Source organism: Podarcis pityusensis (genome assembly GCF_964106645.2).
Source record: "Podarcis pityusensis genome assembly, chromosome: 2".
Classification (NCBI taxonomy): domain Eukaryota; kingdom Metazoa; phylum Chordata; class Lepidosauria; order Squamata; family Lacertidae; genus Podarcis; species Podarcis pityusensis.
The window spans coordinates 24,929,955-24,949,362 of record NC_138029.1 but is presented as its reverse complement, the minus strand read 5'-3'; the positions used below and the strand labels follow the sequence as shown (position 1 = coordinate 24,949,362).

Sequence of the window (19,408 nt, the reverse complement as noted above, 5' to 3'; positions counted from 1 at the left end):
TTTAAAAACTTTTTTAAGTTCATTATAAATTGCTTCCCAAAAAACCTTCACCTTGTTGCATTGCCACCACATATGGTAGAGGTCTCCCTCCACTTCACCACATTTCCAGCATGTCTTATTTTCTGATCTATAGATTTTAGCCAATTTTGCCGGCGTAAGATACCATCTATAGAGCATTTTCCAAACATTTTCTCTCAAACTCGTACAGGCCGTAAATTTAATATCTCTATTCCACAATTTCAACCACTTTTCAAACTCGATGTTATAACCGAAGTCAATTGCCCATTTAATCATTGCCTCTTTGACTTCCTCGTCTTTTGTATGCCATTCCAGTAATATGTCGTATAATTTAGACAATGTTTTGTTTTTGCCTTCTATTATTTCTATATTGAATTTTGATTTCTTGTCCTCAAAGCCCATTTTTCTTTTATCTTGTTTTAACATATCATTCACCTGATGATATTGTAGCCAACCGGTGAATTGATCCTTTATTTCCTCATACGGTTTAAGTTTAAGCCCTTGTTCTGATTTTCTTACCAAATCTTCGTAGGTGGCTGTCTTCCCTTCCATGTTGTTTTTTTTTATTGTTAAGACCTCTACTGGTGAAATCCACCATGGTGTTTTTCTTTCGAGAAGGTTCTTATTTCTTTCCCAGACCTGATATATTGGTCCCCTGAAAATATGGTTTAAGAAAGCCCTATGGACTTTCACCTTCTCGTACCAGAGATATGCGTGCCACCCATACCGATTATTGAAACCTTCTAAATCTAGTAGGTCTCTGTTCTCCAATTTTATCCAATCTTTTAGCCAAAGTAGGCACGCTGCTTCATAATATAGGCTCAGATCTGGGAGAGCAAAACCTCCTCTTTCCTTTTTATCAGTTAGTATTTTCAGTTTAATCCTTGGTCTTTTCCCCTGCCAGATGAATTTCATCAGGGTTCTCTGCCATTCTTTACATTGTTTTAAACCTTTAATAACTGGAAGAGTTTGAAATAAAAACAACATCCTCGGCAAAACGTTCATTTTAACCACTGCTATCTTCCCTAAAAAGGAAAATTTCATCCTCCCCCATATTTCCAGATCTTTCTTTATTTTTTTCCATGTAACTTCGTAATTATCTTTATATAGGTTTATGTTTTTTGCCGTGATCCACACTCCCAAATATTTCACTTTTTTCACCACCATGATTTCCACTTTTTGTTCTAGATCTTTCGTTTCTTCCTTAGTTAGATTTTTAACCAGCATTTTAGTTTTATTCTTGTTTACCTTAAAACCTGCCACCTCTCCAAATTCCTCAATTTTTTGTAATGCTTCTTTTACACTATCTTGTGGATCTTCCAAAGTCAGAACAATATCGTCGGCAAAGGCTTTAATTTTGAATTCCTTCTTTCCTACTCTAATTCCTTTCACTTCTGTTGCTTCCCTCAGTCTCTTATTAAGTACTTCCAAAATTACAATAAATAATAAGGGGGACAGGGGGCAACCTTGTCTGGTCCCTTTATAAATGTTAAAATATTCTGTTGTATTATTATTTATCACCAGCTTTGCTTTCTGTTCTTTGTATATTGCTTCTATGCCTCTTCTAAATTTTTCGCCAATTCCCATCCTTTCCAAAACCTTCTTTAGGAAGTTCCAGGAAACATTGTCAAATGCCTTTTCGGCGTCTATGAAAACCAGTGCGGCTTTTCTGTCTATTTTCATGTCCAGGTATTCAATAAGGTCAATCAAATTCCTTACATTATCCCGTAATTGTCTCCCTGGGAGAAATCCTGTTTGATCACCATGAATTTTATTAATCAAGACCTTCTTTAATCTTTCCGCCATTATGTCTGCAAATAGCTTATAATCATTATTTAATAATGAGATTGGCCTATAGTTCTTTACTTCCATAGTGTCCACCTCTTTTTTAGGGATCAATGTAACATAGGCTTCCTTCCAGGTATTAGGTATCTTTCCTTCTCTCAATATATTGTTCATAACCTCTCCCAGCACTGGTGATATTTGGTTAATTAATATTTTATAATATTTGGCCGGAAGGCCGTCCGGTCCCGGCGCCTTCTCAGCTTTCATCTTTTTAATAGCCTTTTTTATCTCTTCCTGTGTTATTTTCTCCTCTAGTGCTGCTCTTTCATCTTCTACAATTTGTTCCAGATGGTGTTTTTGCAGAAATTGATCTATTTCTTGTTCTGTTTCCTCTCCTCTTTTGTACAAATCCTTATAATATCTTTGGAATATTCTTTTTATTTCTTTTGGTTCTTCCATAATCATATCTCCTTCTTTTATTTTACTGATCGTACTCAACTTCTTCCTTTCTCTCAACTGCCACGCTAGATATTTCCCTATCTTATTTGCGGACTCAAAGTTCTTTTGATTCATCCTCTTAATTTTCCACTCTATCTCTTGGTTAATTATTGTAGCAAATTTAGCTTGTAGTATTTTTAAGTTCTGTTTTAAACTTTCTTCACTAGGGTTAACAGTTAATTTTCTTTCATTTTCCATAATCTGTGTTAAAATCTGCTCTTTCTTTTTTTCTTTTTCTTTTCTTAATTGGGTATTTTTCTGAATCAAAAAACCCCTCATGACCGCTTTTCCTGCGTCCCACACCGTCTCTATGGAAGTTTCTCCATTTAAATTCCACCTAAAGTATTCTTCAATTGTTTCTATAGCCTTATTTACTATCCTTTGATCATTAAATAAATATTCATTCATTCTCCATCTGGCTGTTTTAACCTCTCTACCTTTTAACTCCATGGAAACCGCACTATGATCAGATAAAGTTCGGGGCCAAATTTCAGACTTAATTAAGTTCTGTACCAATTCCCTCGAGACCCAAATACTGTCTATCCTCCCCCAGCTCTGATTCGGATTTGAAAAAAAAGTGAATTGTTTTGCAGTAGGGTTTTTAAACCTCCAGACATCCGTCAATCCCAAATTATTTACCATGTCGAAGAAAGATCGTGGTAGTTTACCTTCTTTCCCATCTTGTCTTTTTGTTAATCTATCCATATTCGGCGTCACCACCCCATTAAAATCTCCCATCAATATCATTTTCTGGTCCATCCATTCCATTAGTATATTATCTAATTCCAAAAAGAAAGCTGATTTTTTCTCATTCGGGGCGTATATTCCAACCACAACTATTTTTTCTCCATGAAACACCATCTGTACCACCACTATTCTCCCATGTTCATCTTTGTACAGTAATTGCGGGTCATATTTTTCCTTTATATAAATTACTACCCCTCTTTTCTTAACCTTGTCGGAGGTCACAAAGTCCAGTCCCAATCTCTTATTACTTAATACTCTCTTGTGTTTTCCTATAACATGCGTTTCTTGAAGACAAATTAAATCCCAATTCTTTTTCAACAATACATGTGCAATCTGGTTCCTCTTATTTTTATTATTCAAACCGTTTACATTCCAGGTTATTGTTTTTAAAGCCATCTATTAAACTATTCTAGCTAATTTAACTAGATTAAATAGGGACTACTGTTCCTTGCTTTCCTCCTCTTGTTCTTCTCCTTCTCCTGTTAAGCTCTCCTCTTTTTCTTCTTCTTCACTCCCTTCACCCTCCTCGTCTCTCTGTCGTTCCTCCCTTTCCACCTCCCCTTCAACTTTTCCCAGGTCCTTCTCGTATCTCCTCGCAAATTTTTGGAGTTCAATACTGGTGCTTAATTTAAACCTTTTTTCCTTAAAGTAGAATGAAACGCCTTCGGGAAACTCCCATCTATACAATATCCCATTCTTCTTCAATTGGTTTGTTAATTTTTTGTATGGCTCTCTCCTTCGAAGAAATCTCGAAGGAATTTCTCTAAAGATAATAATTGGGCTTCCTCCAATATATAACCTTTTTATGTGGTTCTGTTGCAGTATTTCATTTCTTATTTCCAAAGTGTTGAACATGACAATTACATCACCTGGCAACTTTTTCTTTCTGGCTCTGTCTAATTTTGGTCTTATTCGAAAAACATTTACTAAATGACAGTTTATCTCCTCCTCGCTCTTATTTAACCAAGTTGCCAGCTCTTTTATCATTTTAGATCTAATATTCTCATTTGGGGTCTCTGGTACACCCCTCAGTTTTAGGTTGGTTTGATTTTGTCTCATTTGCGTCATAGCCATATTGTCCAACAACTCTTCCTGCACTCTTTCTATCTCTTTAACTTCTACTCTAATTCTATCCACCTCCTTCTTACTAGTTTTCGTATCTTTTTGCACCTTTTTCATTGAATCTTCCAAAACCTTAGTTCTTACTGATAAATCTTTAACTTTTCCTGTCAATTCCCCCACCACTCCCTCCAATTTCTTATCCAAAGTGTCCTGTACCTCAAGTAATTTTCTCTCAATATATTGTTCATTATTTTTGAATTCTTTCCTTATTTCGGCCATCAGACTGCTATAGTCTTTAATTTCTTTACTTTCCTTAGCATCCTCTTGCCTCGACGACCTCCTTTCCGCTGGTGTTGCCACGCCTTTTTTTGCACCGTTTGTCATTTTGTAGGCTTGAAAGGTCTTGGGGTCCACCACACTAATGTTGTTCAAAAAGGGATGAGGCACAGGATCACCGATAGTCTCTAATAGGTTAATAAGTTACCGGGTCTGGCGTTGGGGTATAATAGCAGATATTAGTCATCACACATCAGGCTATACACAAAGTTTTACAGTCTTTACCTTTTACAGTCTTTGTCCTCTTAGAGGGTGGTATAATAGAGGTCTGGCGTCACCAAAAATTTTCCTTTACTGGAGACTTGGAGGTTCTTCAGGAAGTGTTCTTTATGCTGGTTTAAATTCTCCTATTTGGCTTTTGGCACATGTCCCTTTAAATCTCAAATACATGCAGAGGCGTAGTAGATCAAGGACAAGATGAAATGGCAGGTAACAAAGCCAAGTTAAGTCTCGAAATGGCTTCCTCCTCCCTTTTTTATACCCATAGGGAAGTCACTAACATAAAACCAGCATTAAGGTCTGGGGAAGACCCAGGCTTTCTTCCACCCACTTCAAACAAAAAAAGTTGTTGTTAACAATAACGTCCTCAAAAAACCTGTCAGTTAAAGCATCAACCAAATGCCCCAGAAACCTCCTTTCCTCCTCTCAAACCCGGTAAAGAGTCTCTCAATCAAAAAAAAGAAAACTCAATATTATCTTGCTTCCAACTCTTTGTACTTTGTACTTTGTAAAATGTACTTTATTACCGAGGATATTCCTTCCCCTCGCTAGCGGTTACTTTCTTGCTCTTTCATTCACGTCTGCCAGCTTTTCGCTTTACTCCTTTATCATTCTTACCGCCAGTAGTGAATTCCTCCTTCTTTTGTCTTTAATTACTTCTCCGCTGGGTACTTCATTCAACATTCCTTTTGCTTTTACTTTGATTGATTGTTTGTTTTCCAGTGTTCTCCCTCCTCTGCTTTCATCAAAGCTTTAGAACTATTTCCCAGCTTTTCCTCTGTTGTCGGAGGTCCGCCGCTTTCACTCGGAGCCTGAGGCTTCACAGCATGGAGTCTGATATTTCCCCTTCTCGCTGCGGCTCCAGCCTTGTTAAACGCCGGCAACACAGGCGAGCACACGCAGCCTTGCTGGGTGTTATGGCCAACAGGATATTCCACCTGTGGTTTAGGGGTTCACGGAGCCTTCGTGACCCCTCTAAGACCCCCACGCTGTTCGAGGCTCCTCAGACGAGTTGCCTCGCGCTCCTTCCCGTGGCCGCGGCGTCCCGGAAGTCAGCTATCATTTAACTCTTGAGGAAAATAATTGGCATCACACGTCATGTACATGGAAGTGGCCGAACCAATTAATCAACTAGAAGGATTATAATATAATAGTATAATAGTAATTACTATTAACAGCACCAGTTTTCCTGTAACTTGATATTGCTGGATAGTTTTGATGAACTGCAAAAGCATTTTTAGTTTGCTTTCTGTTGCCACCCTGGAACTTTACTCTATTAGTGCCGCTTTGTTTTGTATGATTCCTTGCAAATGAAAGAAAACAAATTTTCTGCTTGTATATGTTGATAATTTAATTTTGGTTACTGAGGACAAACAAGATTGTACATAAACAATATTGGGCCGCAGTCTCCCCTCTCCCAAAATAGGAAACCCAAGACTTCATGCGAGGGCAGGGCAACTCGGGCCTCTAAATCTAGGGGGCCTCACCAGACTGCCCTCTCCCCAGAGCCGCAGTCTCCCCTCTCCCAAAACTGCAAACCCAAGACTTCATGCAAGCGCAGGGCAACTCAGGCCTAGCAACTATGAGACTCAGGCCTAGCCAGTGGGCCCAATTTGAAGCAATGGGGCACAACTTGATATGTGTGTGTGTGTGTGTGTGTGTGTGTGTGTGGCCCCAGTTCACAGCCACAGTCTGCAAAATCTTATAAATAAAATCCATCTAGATTGCACCTTCTGAGCTTTTTTAATACAAGTTTCTCAATCTACCAGATTTGCGCAAAACAGCAGGTATGTTTATATGTGTGTGAGTGTGTGTGTTTTGCTCCAAGTCCAGAAACTTGAGATCCATGGGTATTTGTGGATAAATCTGTCCCTTGTCAAAATAGTCTCATATTTGTCAGAAATAATAAGTGGAGGGTCAAGTGCATTATTGTCAACTGTTCCATAACCTTTATGCTGACTACCTGAATTGTGTTTGTGAGGCACTAATGGCCGTAGACCACCCTTTGGGAACCTATTGCCTAAGCCAGTAAGGAATGGCAATGTTTAAAATGCACTAATATAAGATCAAAGCTATATAGAGAGGGTGGGATTCAAAATATTCACTCAAATCATATGAGGCATACAAGGGAAATGATCCATACATAAGGTTACCACAGCCCTTTATAGTTGTTGTTGTTGTTTGTTTCAGTCATTTTATACTGGGCAAATTAAATGAGAAAGCCATTCCATGGGGTGCTGTGAAACTCTGCCCTATTACATCATCTGTTTAAGTAAGTCTGAGATATATTGTATATTTGAGATAAAACATTTGTTTGAAAGATATTTGCACTGCAATCCTAAACATGTATATTGAAGCGTGCTTAGAACTGATAGTTGCTTAAAGGCCTAAGAATGCAGTAAACATGCTTAGGATCAGTCTAGGCAGGGCCAGCCCAGCCATGTTGTTCGGTTAGGATCCCCAGAGGCAGCAGATCATGATGTTGATCTTTCTTTCCCCCTTGTTCCTGATGTAGATCTTCACTCACCCCTTCTTCCCTGGCAGGGAGAGGGGTCATAATTTGGGGATTGACCTCAGGTGCCAAAATGTATTGGGCCGATTCTGCATCTAGGTAAGAGCTTAAGGCTTCACAGAAAAGATGGGCTTTGTGGAGACAATCAACTGCTATGGTTCTAGATTCCGGTAGGTAGCCGTGTTGGTCTGACACAGTCGTAATATATATAAAAAAATTGTCCAGTAGCACCTTAGAGACCAACTAAGTTTGTTCTTGGTATAATCAACTGCTATGTTGGGTGTTTCAGCAGCAAAGATAGGCACGGTGGAAGTAAGAAGAATTTAAAGATCCTGAGTTCTTTAAATACCTCCTAGCTATCCCTCCTGGGAATCACTGTGGTATTTTCTCACAGTTCCCACGCTTTCTACTTAAAGCACGATCCAAAACAGTTTTAACATGCCACTTTTTATAGTTTATCTTTTTTCAGTATCATGAAGTAATGGAAACAACATAAAAAGAAACACAAAACAGAGAGGTACAAGTCATTGCTTAGAGGCTTACACAGCAATAGTCGTAAATTCTGTATTAATGCTTGCTTCTCTCCTCATCCCAAAGTTACCATGCAGCACTTCTGTGCAGTTCATGTCTGCAGCGCACAGTTACTCTTCAAAATTGATTACCAACACTATCCATAGTTTAGTCTTCCATCCACAAATAAAGGCTTTAGAAAGGTGTAGACAGCCCTTCTTTAATTGTCTAGTGTTGTAAATAAAAATATGCCCTTTTCCCTTATGGGGTATCCAAGAGCCCATATAGAGTCCTTACATAGGTTCCCTATTGGTAGGAGAAAATAACAGAGGCCAACCAGAGAATATTGAGAAGCAAAGCAGCTAGTAAGCTCGATCTTTATTGATCTGTTGCAACAGGGTGCTCCCCTCACTCGCAGGAAAGGAGGAGGACCCACAAAAATGCTGTGCAAGGGCTTATAAAGACTTTTGAAATTCCCATCCTGTAGATCAAGACCACCCCCCAGAAACATCATACATACATCACAGGAGGGGTGTAACCTAAGACCACCCCTCAGATACATCACAGAAAAGGTGGTCTTAAAACAGAAATTTCAATATTGTTTTTCTCTTGTCCTTGTTTATTTCCTGTCTGGCAGGTTACTTGATTGGATTGCCTGAGGAGCCTGGCCAGTCTTTTGTAATGATAAGGCTCACACCCTTATTCAAACACAGACATACCCTTAAGACAGGATTTGTGAAGCAAAAGACAATGGGGAGGCTTTTCCATTTTGACCTTGCAGAGAAAACATTTGGTCAGTTTAGGAATCAAAATGGTTCCAGGTTGGTCTTCCTGTGCTGATCTATGTATGTGCGGTTATGAACATTACCATATATCTAAGACCATAAAATTCCTATCACATTAGTCATACCATACAGCAGGTGAGGGGAACTTGTGCCCTGCCAGCAGTTGCTGAACTACAACTCCCATCAACCCTGGCCATTGATCATGCTTGCTGGGGCTGGTGGGAGTTGTAGTTCAGCAGCTTCTGGAGGACCACAGGTTCCCCACCCCTGCACTCCCTTACCTGAACAAATATTGCATGACTGCACTTACAAAAATCTATGTGGCCTGTTTCTGAAGGCATACCTGGTAGCAGCAATTCCTGGGGCCTGGAGCAAACACTCGTCCCATGTTGGGAGTCTGAGCACTTCACAAGCGGGAGCTGGGAACTGGTGGTTGATGGCTAGGGTGAGATCTTGGCTCCTCAGTCGTAAACACTAACCCTGTGTGAATACGAACGTGTGGGTGAGTGGAACAAGGTTTTTATTTTGCTTGCTGGAGTCGGTTATTGTACATTCGGTTATTGCTTTGTAGGATGCCAGTACTGTCTATATAACATTCCAGCCCAAGTTACTGAATGTAAGTAAGCATATGTGGGGCATTAGTCTGGCTTTTTTATTTTCTTTTTTATTGTGTTTACTGTGTAGCAGGAAACCCCCCCCCCCATCATTCAGTTTGTACAAACTTCACACACACTCACACTCACACACTACATACGCTACGCTTCTGTTATAAATTCATAGAAAATCAACCATACATCGGATTTGCACTGTTCCACTTTTATTTTACTCCATGAAGGAAAGACTACAAAATGGGGAAGGTTTGATACAGGCCACCATAATCCCTTCACCATCCCAGCACATCCACAGGAGCCCTGCCCAGTTGCTATGCCAACCCTGATGGTCCTAGACAGAAGACCATCAAGATCACAAAGAACTTCCATATGGGAGTGGATTCAGCATGGACTGGAACAAAGGACAATGATCAGATCTTCCCTCAGGGGGCAGGAAACTGCGACTACCTTTTGTCTTCAAAAAATGACTCATGGGGAGGGGGAGAAGGGAACCAGCCAGGTGACAGGACACTCAGGTTACCACCGCAACTCCTCCCTCAACCCCTCCTTTCTGTAATGTATGCATGATGTTTCTGGGGGTGGGCTTGACCTAGAGGAGGGGAATTTCAAAGTTTTTATAAGGTCTTGCACACCATTTTTTTGTGTCTTTCCTCTCTCCTGCAAGTGAGGGGAACACCCTGTTGCAACAGTTCAATAAAGGCCAAGCCTACAGGCTGCTGTTTTGCTCCAAGTTATCCTGGTTGGTGTCTTTGTTTTTGTCCAAGGGAGCCCTCGGATTTTTCCGGTAACAGCTGCTAACACACGAACTGAGAAATTTTTTTAAAAAACACACACGTACACAGGAAGTCTTCTGTGCCTGTTTCCACCACCTCTGGGTAAGGCTTCAAACATCTGACGAGACACACAAAACTCTTCTGTTGTCCTGTAGCAGCAGGCTACAAAAATGAACCCCCTCCCCTTTTTATGGGTGTGTCTATTCTGCAGTAATTAACCCAGAATAATTGTGATTCCAGTTTAAATGCTACACTCTGCAATTAAATAAATGGGGAGAGCCATACCTTCCACCTCTACCTCCAGACCCTCCTACTGTTCCTATTTTCCAGGGATGATCCTGGATCAATAGAAGCCATCCCATTTTCCGAGTTTATCCCAGAATGTCCTGCATTTCCTTAGGATGTCCCTATTTTCATCAGAGAAATGTTGGAGGGTATGGAGTTATGCGGCCCCTGAGCCAATGAGATAAGACATCTGAAGGCAGCCCTGTCTAGGAAAGTTTTTTTTTAATGTTTAATTATATTTTTTAATATGTTGGAAGGCTCCCAGAGTGGCTGGGGCAACCCAGACAGCTAGGCTGGGTATAAATAATACAATTGTGGTGGACCATAAGCTTAATGTGAGTCAATGGGGTGATGCAGCAGCAAAAAAAAAAGGGGGGGGGACAAGATTGGCCCTGAGGAGAGGGCAGGCTGGTGAGGCTCCCTAGACTTAGAGGTCCAAGTTGCCCTGCCCTCACATGAAGTCTTGGGTTTGCAATTTTGGGAGAGGGGAGACTGCCCACTGGGGAGCAGGTGGGCTGGCGAGGCCCCCTAGATTTAGAGGCCCTAGGCTTCAGCCTACTTAGCCTATACATAAATCCTGCACTGACTGGCTGTTGCTGTGGTTGCTACAAAGGGCAGATCCACACCATATATTTAAAGGACATACAGTGCACATTTACAGGCACGCATCTTCCCCAAACAATCATGAGAGCTGAAGTTTCTGTGACAGAGCTATACAGTAATTCTCAGCACCCTTAATAAACTGCAGTTCCCAAGATTCTTTGGGAGAAGCCACGTGGTTTGAATGTGTGTGATCTTCATTTTGAGAGACGGCGGTTGTGAGGCCACATTGTCGCTAGATGGCAGCATTAATTACTTGTTATTTTTTAATGCAGCGACAGCTCTGTTTGATGGATCCACTGACAATTTATGATGCAAACTCAGATGAAGCTTTCCACATTACACGTCTTTAGGTTTACCCCTAAGAGTTTTAAGTATACAATGAAAAATATGAAGTGAAAATGTTACAAATGTGTAGAGCAGAGATTTTCAACCTTTTTGGGCCCACGGCTCCCTTGACCAACTACATTCTTTCTGCGGCACCCCTGTGGGGCTCAGGAGCCCAGTTACTTCACCCCTTGCCTGCAGAGCTGGCAGCCTCTCACCCTTTTTCGAACACCCTCCCTTGTGGAGTGTTCCTCAGTCTCCTCTCCCCTCTCCTCTCCTTGGAAGTCCACAGGCAGCCACTGCTGCCACCCGGGTCTCTGAGTTGCCCACCCTGCCCCACAGAGAGGTGCCTCTTCACACTGCCCCACAAGGGCCTGGGAAGCACCCACTGGCCAGCCCCAGAGGCACCATTTGCCTGGGAAGCTTGTAGCCAGGGTTGCTGCAACAAACAACTGTGCAAGCCTTTGGGAGGCAGAGATGGGAGAGGACATCAGATGAAGGGAGGAAAGGAAAGAAGGAAAGAGGCCAGTGTTGCACTCCGGACTATCATTCAAGGCACCCCAGGGTGCCATGGAACACTAGTTGAAAACCACTGGTGTATTTGCTAGTGTTGGGATTGGTTGTAGCTCTCGAAGAAGTGTATGATTGGTGGAAAATCTGGATTTCCTGGCGTTTTGGGTGGTATTCAACCAAAGTTTACTCATCGTAGACCCATTTCAATCCATGAACACGAGTAAGTTAAGTCCATTCACTTTGGTAGGTCTATCTATTCCAAGTCAAACTTAGTTGAATACCACCTATAATGTACCAGAAGTTCATATCACAGAATGGACGTTGTGCTGGATCTTCGGTCAGAGGTTCCATAATTTAAACACAAAGATACTTTGGGAATCCAGAATCTTGCTTCAACAGTGGGTAGTTGTGTGAATCTGGGGTCACTCCGTAGTAGCCCCTCAAACCTGGTTGCAACAAGAATGAGGCTTGACATTTGTTATGTCTGTTCAGGACTATACTACACCCCCATGTGGCAGCTGAGCGAATAAAATAAAAAACAACAACTCCTGTTTATTTTACAAATTCATGCTGCAGGAAGCTAAAATCAGGAGCAGGAAAGCAGGGGTGGTGGTCCTGGGGAAACTCAGCCAGATGGATGGGCGGGGTATAAATAATAAATTATTATTATTATTATTATTATTATTATTATTATTATTATCTGCTCCTGATTTCATCCCTACCTGCTGCTTTCAGTTAAATTTAAAATATATGGAGGAGTGATGGAATACAGTATAACGAATTGGCAGTCTTAACCATGAAAATTAGAGGTCAAGCAGAGGCGGTTTTTAAGCAGGATTGGAAATCTTTTGTAGAATATATCTAAAGAGTTATTGTAAAACATGTAAAAATGCAAGTAGGATTTGAATGAATAACAGCAGCAAAGCATGTATCTGGGAACAAGCGGAATAGATAGGGTATACTTATAATATGCAGCAATACTAGAAAATATGGGGAAATTACGGGGGGGGGGTGGAAGTTGAATGATAAATGAATCATAATTGGAAAATATATTGTGTATTAAATTTGTAAATTTTTGAACTTTATTATATGTGTGTGTGTGTGTGTGTGTGTGTGTGTGTGTGTGTATAGTGGTACCTCTGGTTACGAACTTAATTCGTTCTGGAGGTCCATTCTTAACCTGAAACTGTTCTTAACCTGAGGTACCACTTTAGCTAATGGGGCCTTCCACTGCCACCCCCGCGCAATTTCTGTTCTCATCCTGAGGTAAAGTTCTTAACCCAAATACTACTTCCGGGTTAGCGGCGTCCATAACCCAAAGTGTTTGTACCCTGAAGTGTTTGTAACCTGAGGTACTACCACTGTATATGGGGAGGAAAGCCACAATTGCCCATGGGGTGAGCACAAGACGATCTCCTCTAGGTCACTGCTTGCCAGCTCAGAGATGGCAAATGAACAATTTTCAACCGCAAGGTGGAGGAAGAGCACAGCCCAGAGCCCGGTGGGGGGTAAGCAGGTAGACCTCAGCAGGTGCCCAAGGATGCTATGCACTGGCACTGACCTTGAAACTGCACATCACATGTAGCATGGCCCCGGAGGTTGGCACAAAGGGCCTTATTTAGTTATTATGTAGAAGATGGAATTTCTGCAGGTGTAGTTTGCATGGCTCCTTTGCAACCCATTGCCTCCTGAATCTAACACCAAGTTCTCACAGGCAGCAGATGAAGTGATGAAACCTGTCGTTTGTGCCACTCTAGTCTACAAATGAGGACACAGGAAGTTGCCTTATATGGAGCCAGGTGACCGGTCCATTGAGTTATAGGATATGAAAAAACATTCCCACATTTTGAAAATTAGCACATCAGGAATAAGGCTGGGCAACACCCCTTCTCCTTGATACTAGTTTTCTGTGTGCAGGGATATATTTTTTATGGAATAAAATACGAATACCTGCTTGCCACCTGAGATGGTAAAGCCCAGGCACAAATTTACCATCTCATCAGCTGCTTTTCAGAACTTGGCCCCAGTCTACCCTTGGTCTTTGCCAAGTTTATGGCCAAAGAACAATTAGGAAATGGATTTCAAATTTTCCTTCCTCTTCTGCTTCCCCACACATTCACTCTGCAAATTTTTGTAGTTAAGGCATAGTAAACACATTAAACATTATGCCAGTTTGCAGACTTTATTCAGAATTATTTAAACAGCAGAGTTTGGTAGTTCACATTTCTTCGTCTTTACATGCTTCTACCTCTGATGTGGTCCAATTATGATAGCTAGATAGATGGATCTGTGGTCCTCTAGTTGTTGTTGAAGTCCATCTCCCTAAGCCCCAGACGGGATTCACTGTGAATCACTTAACTTCACTCATAAACATAACTCATGGGGGGCGGGGAAATCCCTGTTGCCAAAGCCAGGCTTTCAACCTCTGCTTTAATTCTCATTTACTATGTTTAGGTAGTGTGTAGTCTAAATTGATGCATGCTGGCTTAGAAGTAAGTTCTGCCAAGTTCAGTTGCTCCTAGATAAACACGCACAAAATTGCAGCTGCAACCCTGTTCACATTACCTGGAAGTAATCCCATCCTATGCACATTTGCCCTATGACTGCTCACTGGATGAACACAGACTCACTTTTTGTGAAGGTTAACAATGCAGTTCCATGTGTGTGTGTACTTGGAATCCATGTTCATTCCATGAGTGGGCCAGTCCACTTGAATCTCTGGCCACTGTTACTAAATAGCTGCTCTGAGCCTGGCTTTGGATGGGGAGGGCGGGATATAAATAGAATTTTATTATTATTATTAAATTCATCTATGTGTGCTGTGAAGCAGTGTTCCCACCTATTTTGGCACCTGCTGAACAATGACTGTTGTTTCTGTAGACAGTAAAATGAATGCCCTTTTTCGTAATACTACATAGTACATAACTTTACCCCCAGATCAAGGCTGCAGTCTTAACAATAGCTGTGCCAGTGCAGTGCAATCACTCCAGCTGGAGTAGCAAATGTGCAGGAAGGCTTGGAGGAGTCACTATATGTAAACCTGACATGGGTGGCCCTGTGGTCTAAACCACTGAGCCTCTTGGGCTTGCCGATCAGAAGGCCAGCAGTTCGAATCCGGAGTCGAGATGCAGGAAGATTACAATTTGTGCATCTTCATATCAATGAAAGCTTATGCCACTGTTGATGTATCTAAGGAGCCACAGGACTCTTTGCTTTACCATAACAGACCATTAATGCTAGCACCATTCTGTAATTTATCTATAGTGGTTTTATTTATGCCCACAGCAGTAGTATAAGTAAGTAAAGGTAAAAGGTAAATGACCCCTGGACAGTTAAGTCCAGTCAAAGGCGACTATGAGGTGTGTCACTCATCTTGCTTTTCAGGCCAAGAGAGCCTGCATTTGTCCACAGACAGCCTTCCGGGTCATGTGGCCAGCATGACTAAACCGCTTCTGGAGCAACGGAACACCGTGACGAGTGCCAGAGCATATGGAAACACAATTTACCTTTCAGTTGCAGTGGTACAGCTTGCACTGGTATGCTTTCGAACTGCTAGGTTGGCAGAAGCTGGGACAAAGCAACGGGAGCTCACCCCGTCACGCAGATTCGAACTGCCAACCTTCGGATCAGCAAAAGCCCAAGAGGCTCAGGGGCTTAGACCACAGCACCACCACTGTAAGGAACACTGAGTTGAACTGGATGCACTCCTAGGTAACGATGTACTGGATTATAGCCTTTGGTTGCAATTAATTGTTTTTAATTGTTTTAAAACAACAAAAGTTTTTAAAGTTCGTTGTCTCACTGTGTTTTGACTTGTTGGAAGCTTCCCAGAGCATCCGGATTATCCCAGTTAGAGGGTTGGCATATAAATAATAAATTATTTTTATTAATCATAAAAGTGCAAACGAAACGATGAGGGAGGAGAAAAATAGAAAACATAACGGAGAGAGAGAAAAAGGTAGAGAAACTAAAGCATAAAGCGTCGTTAGGTTGTAATGGTTAAATGATTTATTCTACAGTAGTCATTCCGCCCAAATCAATGAGGTAACGGGCTGCCCGTTTACAAAAACCCAGAGCCGTAATTAGAAATAATCCGTTTAAAGCAGAAACAAAAGAACGCAGCGTGGAAAGCTCAAGCAGGCCCCGGGAAAAGGGCGGCGATCCGCGGAGCCTGCAGCTGCAGCTGCCGCCAGCTCATCGCTCGGCGGCTCACCTGCCGCCCACTTCCGACACCCTTCCAGGCTGATGCAACCACCACAACACAACCACGTGGCCACCGTCAGCTGTTTCCACCTCGCCGGCCAATCGCTGCCGGCCCTGTTGGCGTCATGGGCGGGGCCTGAGAGCTCCGGAGCCCAGGCTTGCAACCGAGGGCTTCCCAACCCGTCCGAAGCGGGGGGCGGAGCTAAAGGCGGCCCTTCTGAACCTTCGCCGCCCAATAGGAAAGCTGGGCCGGGAAGATGGCGCCGCCCTCAGGCCGGCGGTCACTGCGAGGCTTGTTGTTGCTGCTGTCGCTTCTGCCGTGGAGCTGTGACTGCGGAGTGGGGGGCGGGAAGACTTAAGTCCGGCAGGGGAGATAGACGCCGAACCCCGGCGAGGGGCAGAAATCGAGGCCGGGGCTTCGGCGCGACCTCCGTCCATGGAGGCCGCCGGCGGAGAAGGGGAGCCGGAGGCGCTCAGCTGCTTCTCCTACAACCAGGACTGCACGTACGTGAGTGGGGAGAGGGCAGAGCGGGTCAGGCTCCCCTTCCCTGCCCGTCCCCTCGCTTCCACCCCGGGGAAAGAGGGAGCCCAGCCCAGGGAGCGAAGCCATCCTCTCCTCCAGGCTGCCCAAGGCGGGGAAGGGACGGCGGCCTTTGGGGAATGCGGGGACGCGGATAATAATAATAATAGTAACAACAGAAGAAAGGAAGGGAAGAAGGGGCGGGGTCGTGGAAACGGTGCCTACAGAATTAATGGATACCCGGTTTAGTTTGGAGATCTTGTTAACAGCATCTTTGGATTATTCCCGCTCTCTGAGGTGCGCTAAAATTAGGATAACGTGGGCAAAAAGTTAAGTCTGGTGTGTGATGGATAAGCTTTTCCCTATCGCCACACTTCCCCACGAGCTGTGTGGATCCCGATTTTTTTAAAAAGTCCCAACAAGTCGAAATTTACTGCGCATAGTGACCAGTTGATTTATTACTGCGTAAATTTTGGACTCTAGGTCTTCAGCACCCATCATTTTCATACATGTTTAACTGCATGTTTGCCTGTGTTATAACCATGACTTGAGGCATCAAGCAAATACATATATATGTGTGTGTGTGTGTGTGTGTCTATACATACATATATATATATATATATGTGTGTGTGTGTGTGTAAATGTGCGTATATATATATATACACACACACACACACACACCACATTTTCTATTATTTACAAAGTTATTAAGGGTTGTTGTTTTTAATGGAGATGTAAGAACACCAATCATCTGATTGCAGGGTATTGCTTCATAAGCTATTGCAAATTATTCTAAGAACATAGGGTTACACAAGCAGTGTTTAGATATAATCAACTGTGAATTGCTTGAATCGTTTTGTTCATGTTATAGTGTATCAGTATAGAGTATCAGTGGGATGGCTGAGCTTGTAGGTCATTGTGGAGTTTGATGGCTGTCAAATATAGTCTCAGGTCACTATTGATCTGATATTGCTGTATTTCATCTTCATAGGCATAATTGCTGAAAAGCCTGTCTCGCAAAATTATGTACCATCAAATGGCATCAGCACTTGTATTGCTTCACCAGCAAGCTCAGGATACTTGGTAATAACAGAGTAATTTTGGTAGCATGAATCCAAAATTCAGATAATCTCACTTCCAAATATTTTTCCTTTGAGGTTCCTATCGCATGATAATTCAGTGACGACTTTGTGATATCAGCTGCAAATGGGTTCCACACCCACTCAAACTTTTGTGTTTCTTCAGCAGAAAAGTAGTGGGAAAAGTTTAACTAAGCAAACTTGGTTATCCTTGGCTAAAAGATTAAGTCTCATGACAGATTCAGTGACAGCTCACCACAAGTGCCTGTGCATCAGAACTGAGCTGTAACACTCAGAATAACTCCCTATATAAGCATCTCTTGGCAAACTGTCACTGAATTTGCCACCAGAGAGTAGTTACCAAGTGCTAAAATGTAAGGATTGAGCCTTTCTGACATTCGGATACAAATGTAAACATCATTATAATATGCCAACAAAAGAAAAAGTTGTAATAGGTATCATCATACCAGTTTACAGGATTAAAAGCAATAATTATATTGGGTTTAGGTTTAAATCCACTTGCACAAGCTTTGTGACCCGCTTGCAGGTCACAGTCTACAGGTTAGGAAACACTGCTCTGGGGTATGAAGTTGAATATGGTTAGACTTTGGGTTGCTCAGCCTTATGATTCTATATAAGCTAGCTTTCCACCAGCTCAAGAATAGGTTAGAAATCCCAAAAGAACTGAAGCCAAGCCCCAAAGCCTGGCTTTCCCCTTTTATCACTCTCCAGCTCTTTGTGCAGTGGCTGTGATGATGCCTTTTCATTTTCTCCTCTTCTGTCCTGTACTTGCCTTTTGTAGCTTATCCCGTGAACCAAATGAAAAGGAAAGGCAATCTTGTTTAGCAGGAAGGGCAACAGGAAATGCCACAATGGTGTGTTCACAGTTTAAATCCCAAGTATGGTTTCAGTTGTCCCACTTCTTAAAAATCTAACTGAAACGATGTGCACTGATGACAGACAGTAACGGACTCCTCCTTGATGAAGGATGCTTTAAACTGGAGATGGGGAAGCTGTGGCCCTCCTATAACTTCCTGAACTGCAGCTACTATTGTACTTGACCATTGATGATACCGGCTGGGGCTGTTCGGCCCAATCGCCGTCTAAATTCGGCCCACCTTAGGTCCGGGAATCAGCGTGTTTTTACATGAGTAGGATGTGCCCTTTTATTAAAACACATCTCTGGGTTATTTATGGGGCATAGGAATTCGTTCATCCCCCCCCCCAAAAAAAAATATAGTCTGGCCCCCCACAAGGTCTGAGGGACAGTGGACTGGCCCCCAGCTGAAAAAGTTTGCTGACCCCTGATATAGAGAGCCGCAGGTCCCCTCCCCCCGGTTTTAAAGGAAAACTATTACAGTGGTACCTCGGGTTAAGTACTTAATTCGTTCCGGAGATCCGTACTTTACCTGAAACTGTTCTTAACCTGAAGCAACACTTTAGCTAATGGGGCCTCCTGCTGCTGCCGCGCCGCCGGAGCACGATTTCTGTTCTCATCCTGAAGCAAAGTTCTTAACCTGAAGCACTATTTCTGGGTTAGTGGAGTCTGTAACCTGAAGCGTATGTAACCTGAGGTACCACTGTATCCCTTTGGCAGGGCTTAAACTCTTGTGCCTGTTTCTATTGGGGTATATAATCCTGTAGGACCACATATTGCAATGCATTAAACGTTTAGCATATCTTTCTTTTTACTCTAGAATGTGTGAGGCACTTGTCCATCTTTTTACTGCTTGTATGCTTTGGAAACAAGATGTAGGGTTGGCCCAGATTTCTGAAGTGTGAATGCAGTGTAAAAGAAATGTAGCTACATTTGTACGTTTTCAGGATAGAAAGTGATACACACCGAAGTACTAAGGTATGCCTGCATCTACTGTAATATATGAAGCAGTTCTTGGTGTTGTTGAAACGGGAATTGGCACAGATTGGTGTTTGTTTTTATACATTCCTCTGATGCAGGGTGGCATGGTACTCGCAGCAGCGTAGCTAGCCACTCGGGCACCCAGGGCTATGTGCCTGGGACAGCTG

The 19,408-nt window shown here is 42.5% G+C and overlaps 1 protein-coding gene across 2 annotated transcripts in view; it reads left to right on the top strand.

Moving 5' to 3' along the window:
- The first annotated feature begins 16,006 nt into the window (after positions 1–16,006).
- Positions 16,007–19,408, top strand: part of WIPI1 (WD repeat domain, phosphoinositide interacting 1) — a 52,506-nt gene continuing 49,104 nt past the window's right edge. For both annotated transcript variants that reach the window (XR_013982691.1, XM_080994818.1), the window contains exon 1: positions 16,007–16,288. Coding sequence is in view for 1 of the 2 variants with exons in the window: in XM_080994818.1 (XP_080850944.1) it covers positions 16,221–16,288 (68 nt within the window). In the remaining variant the exon portion in view is untranslated. The remainder of the gene's footprint in view (positions 16,289–19,408) is intronic.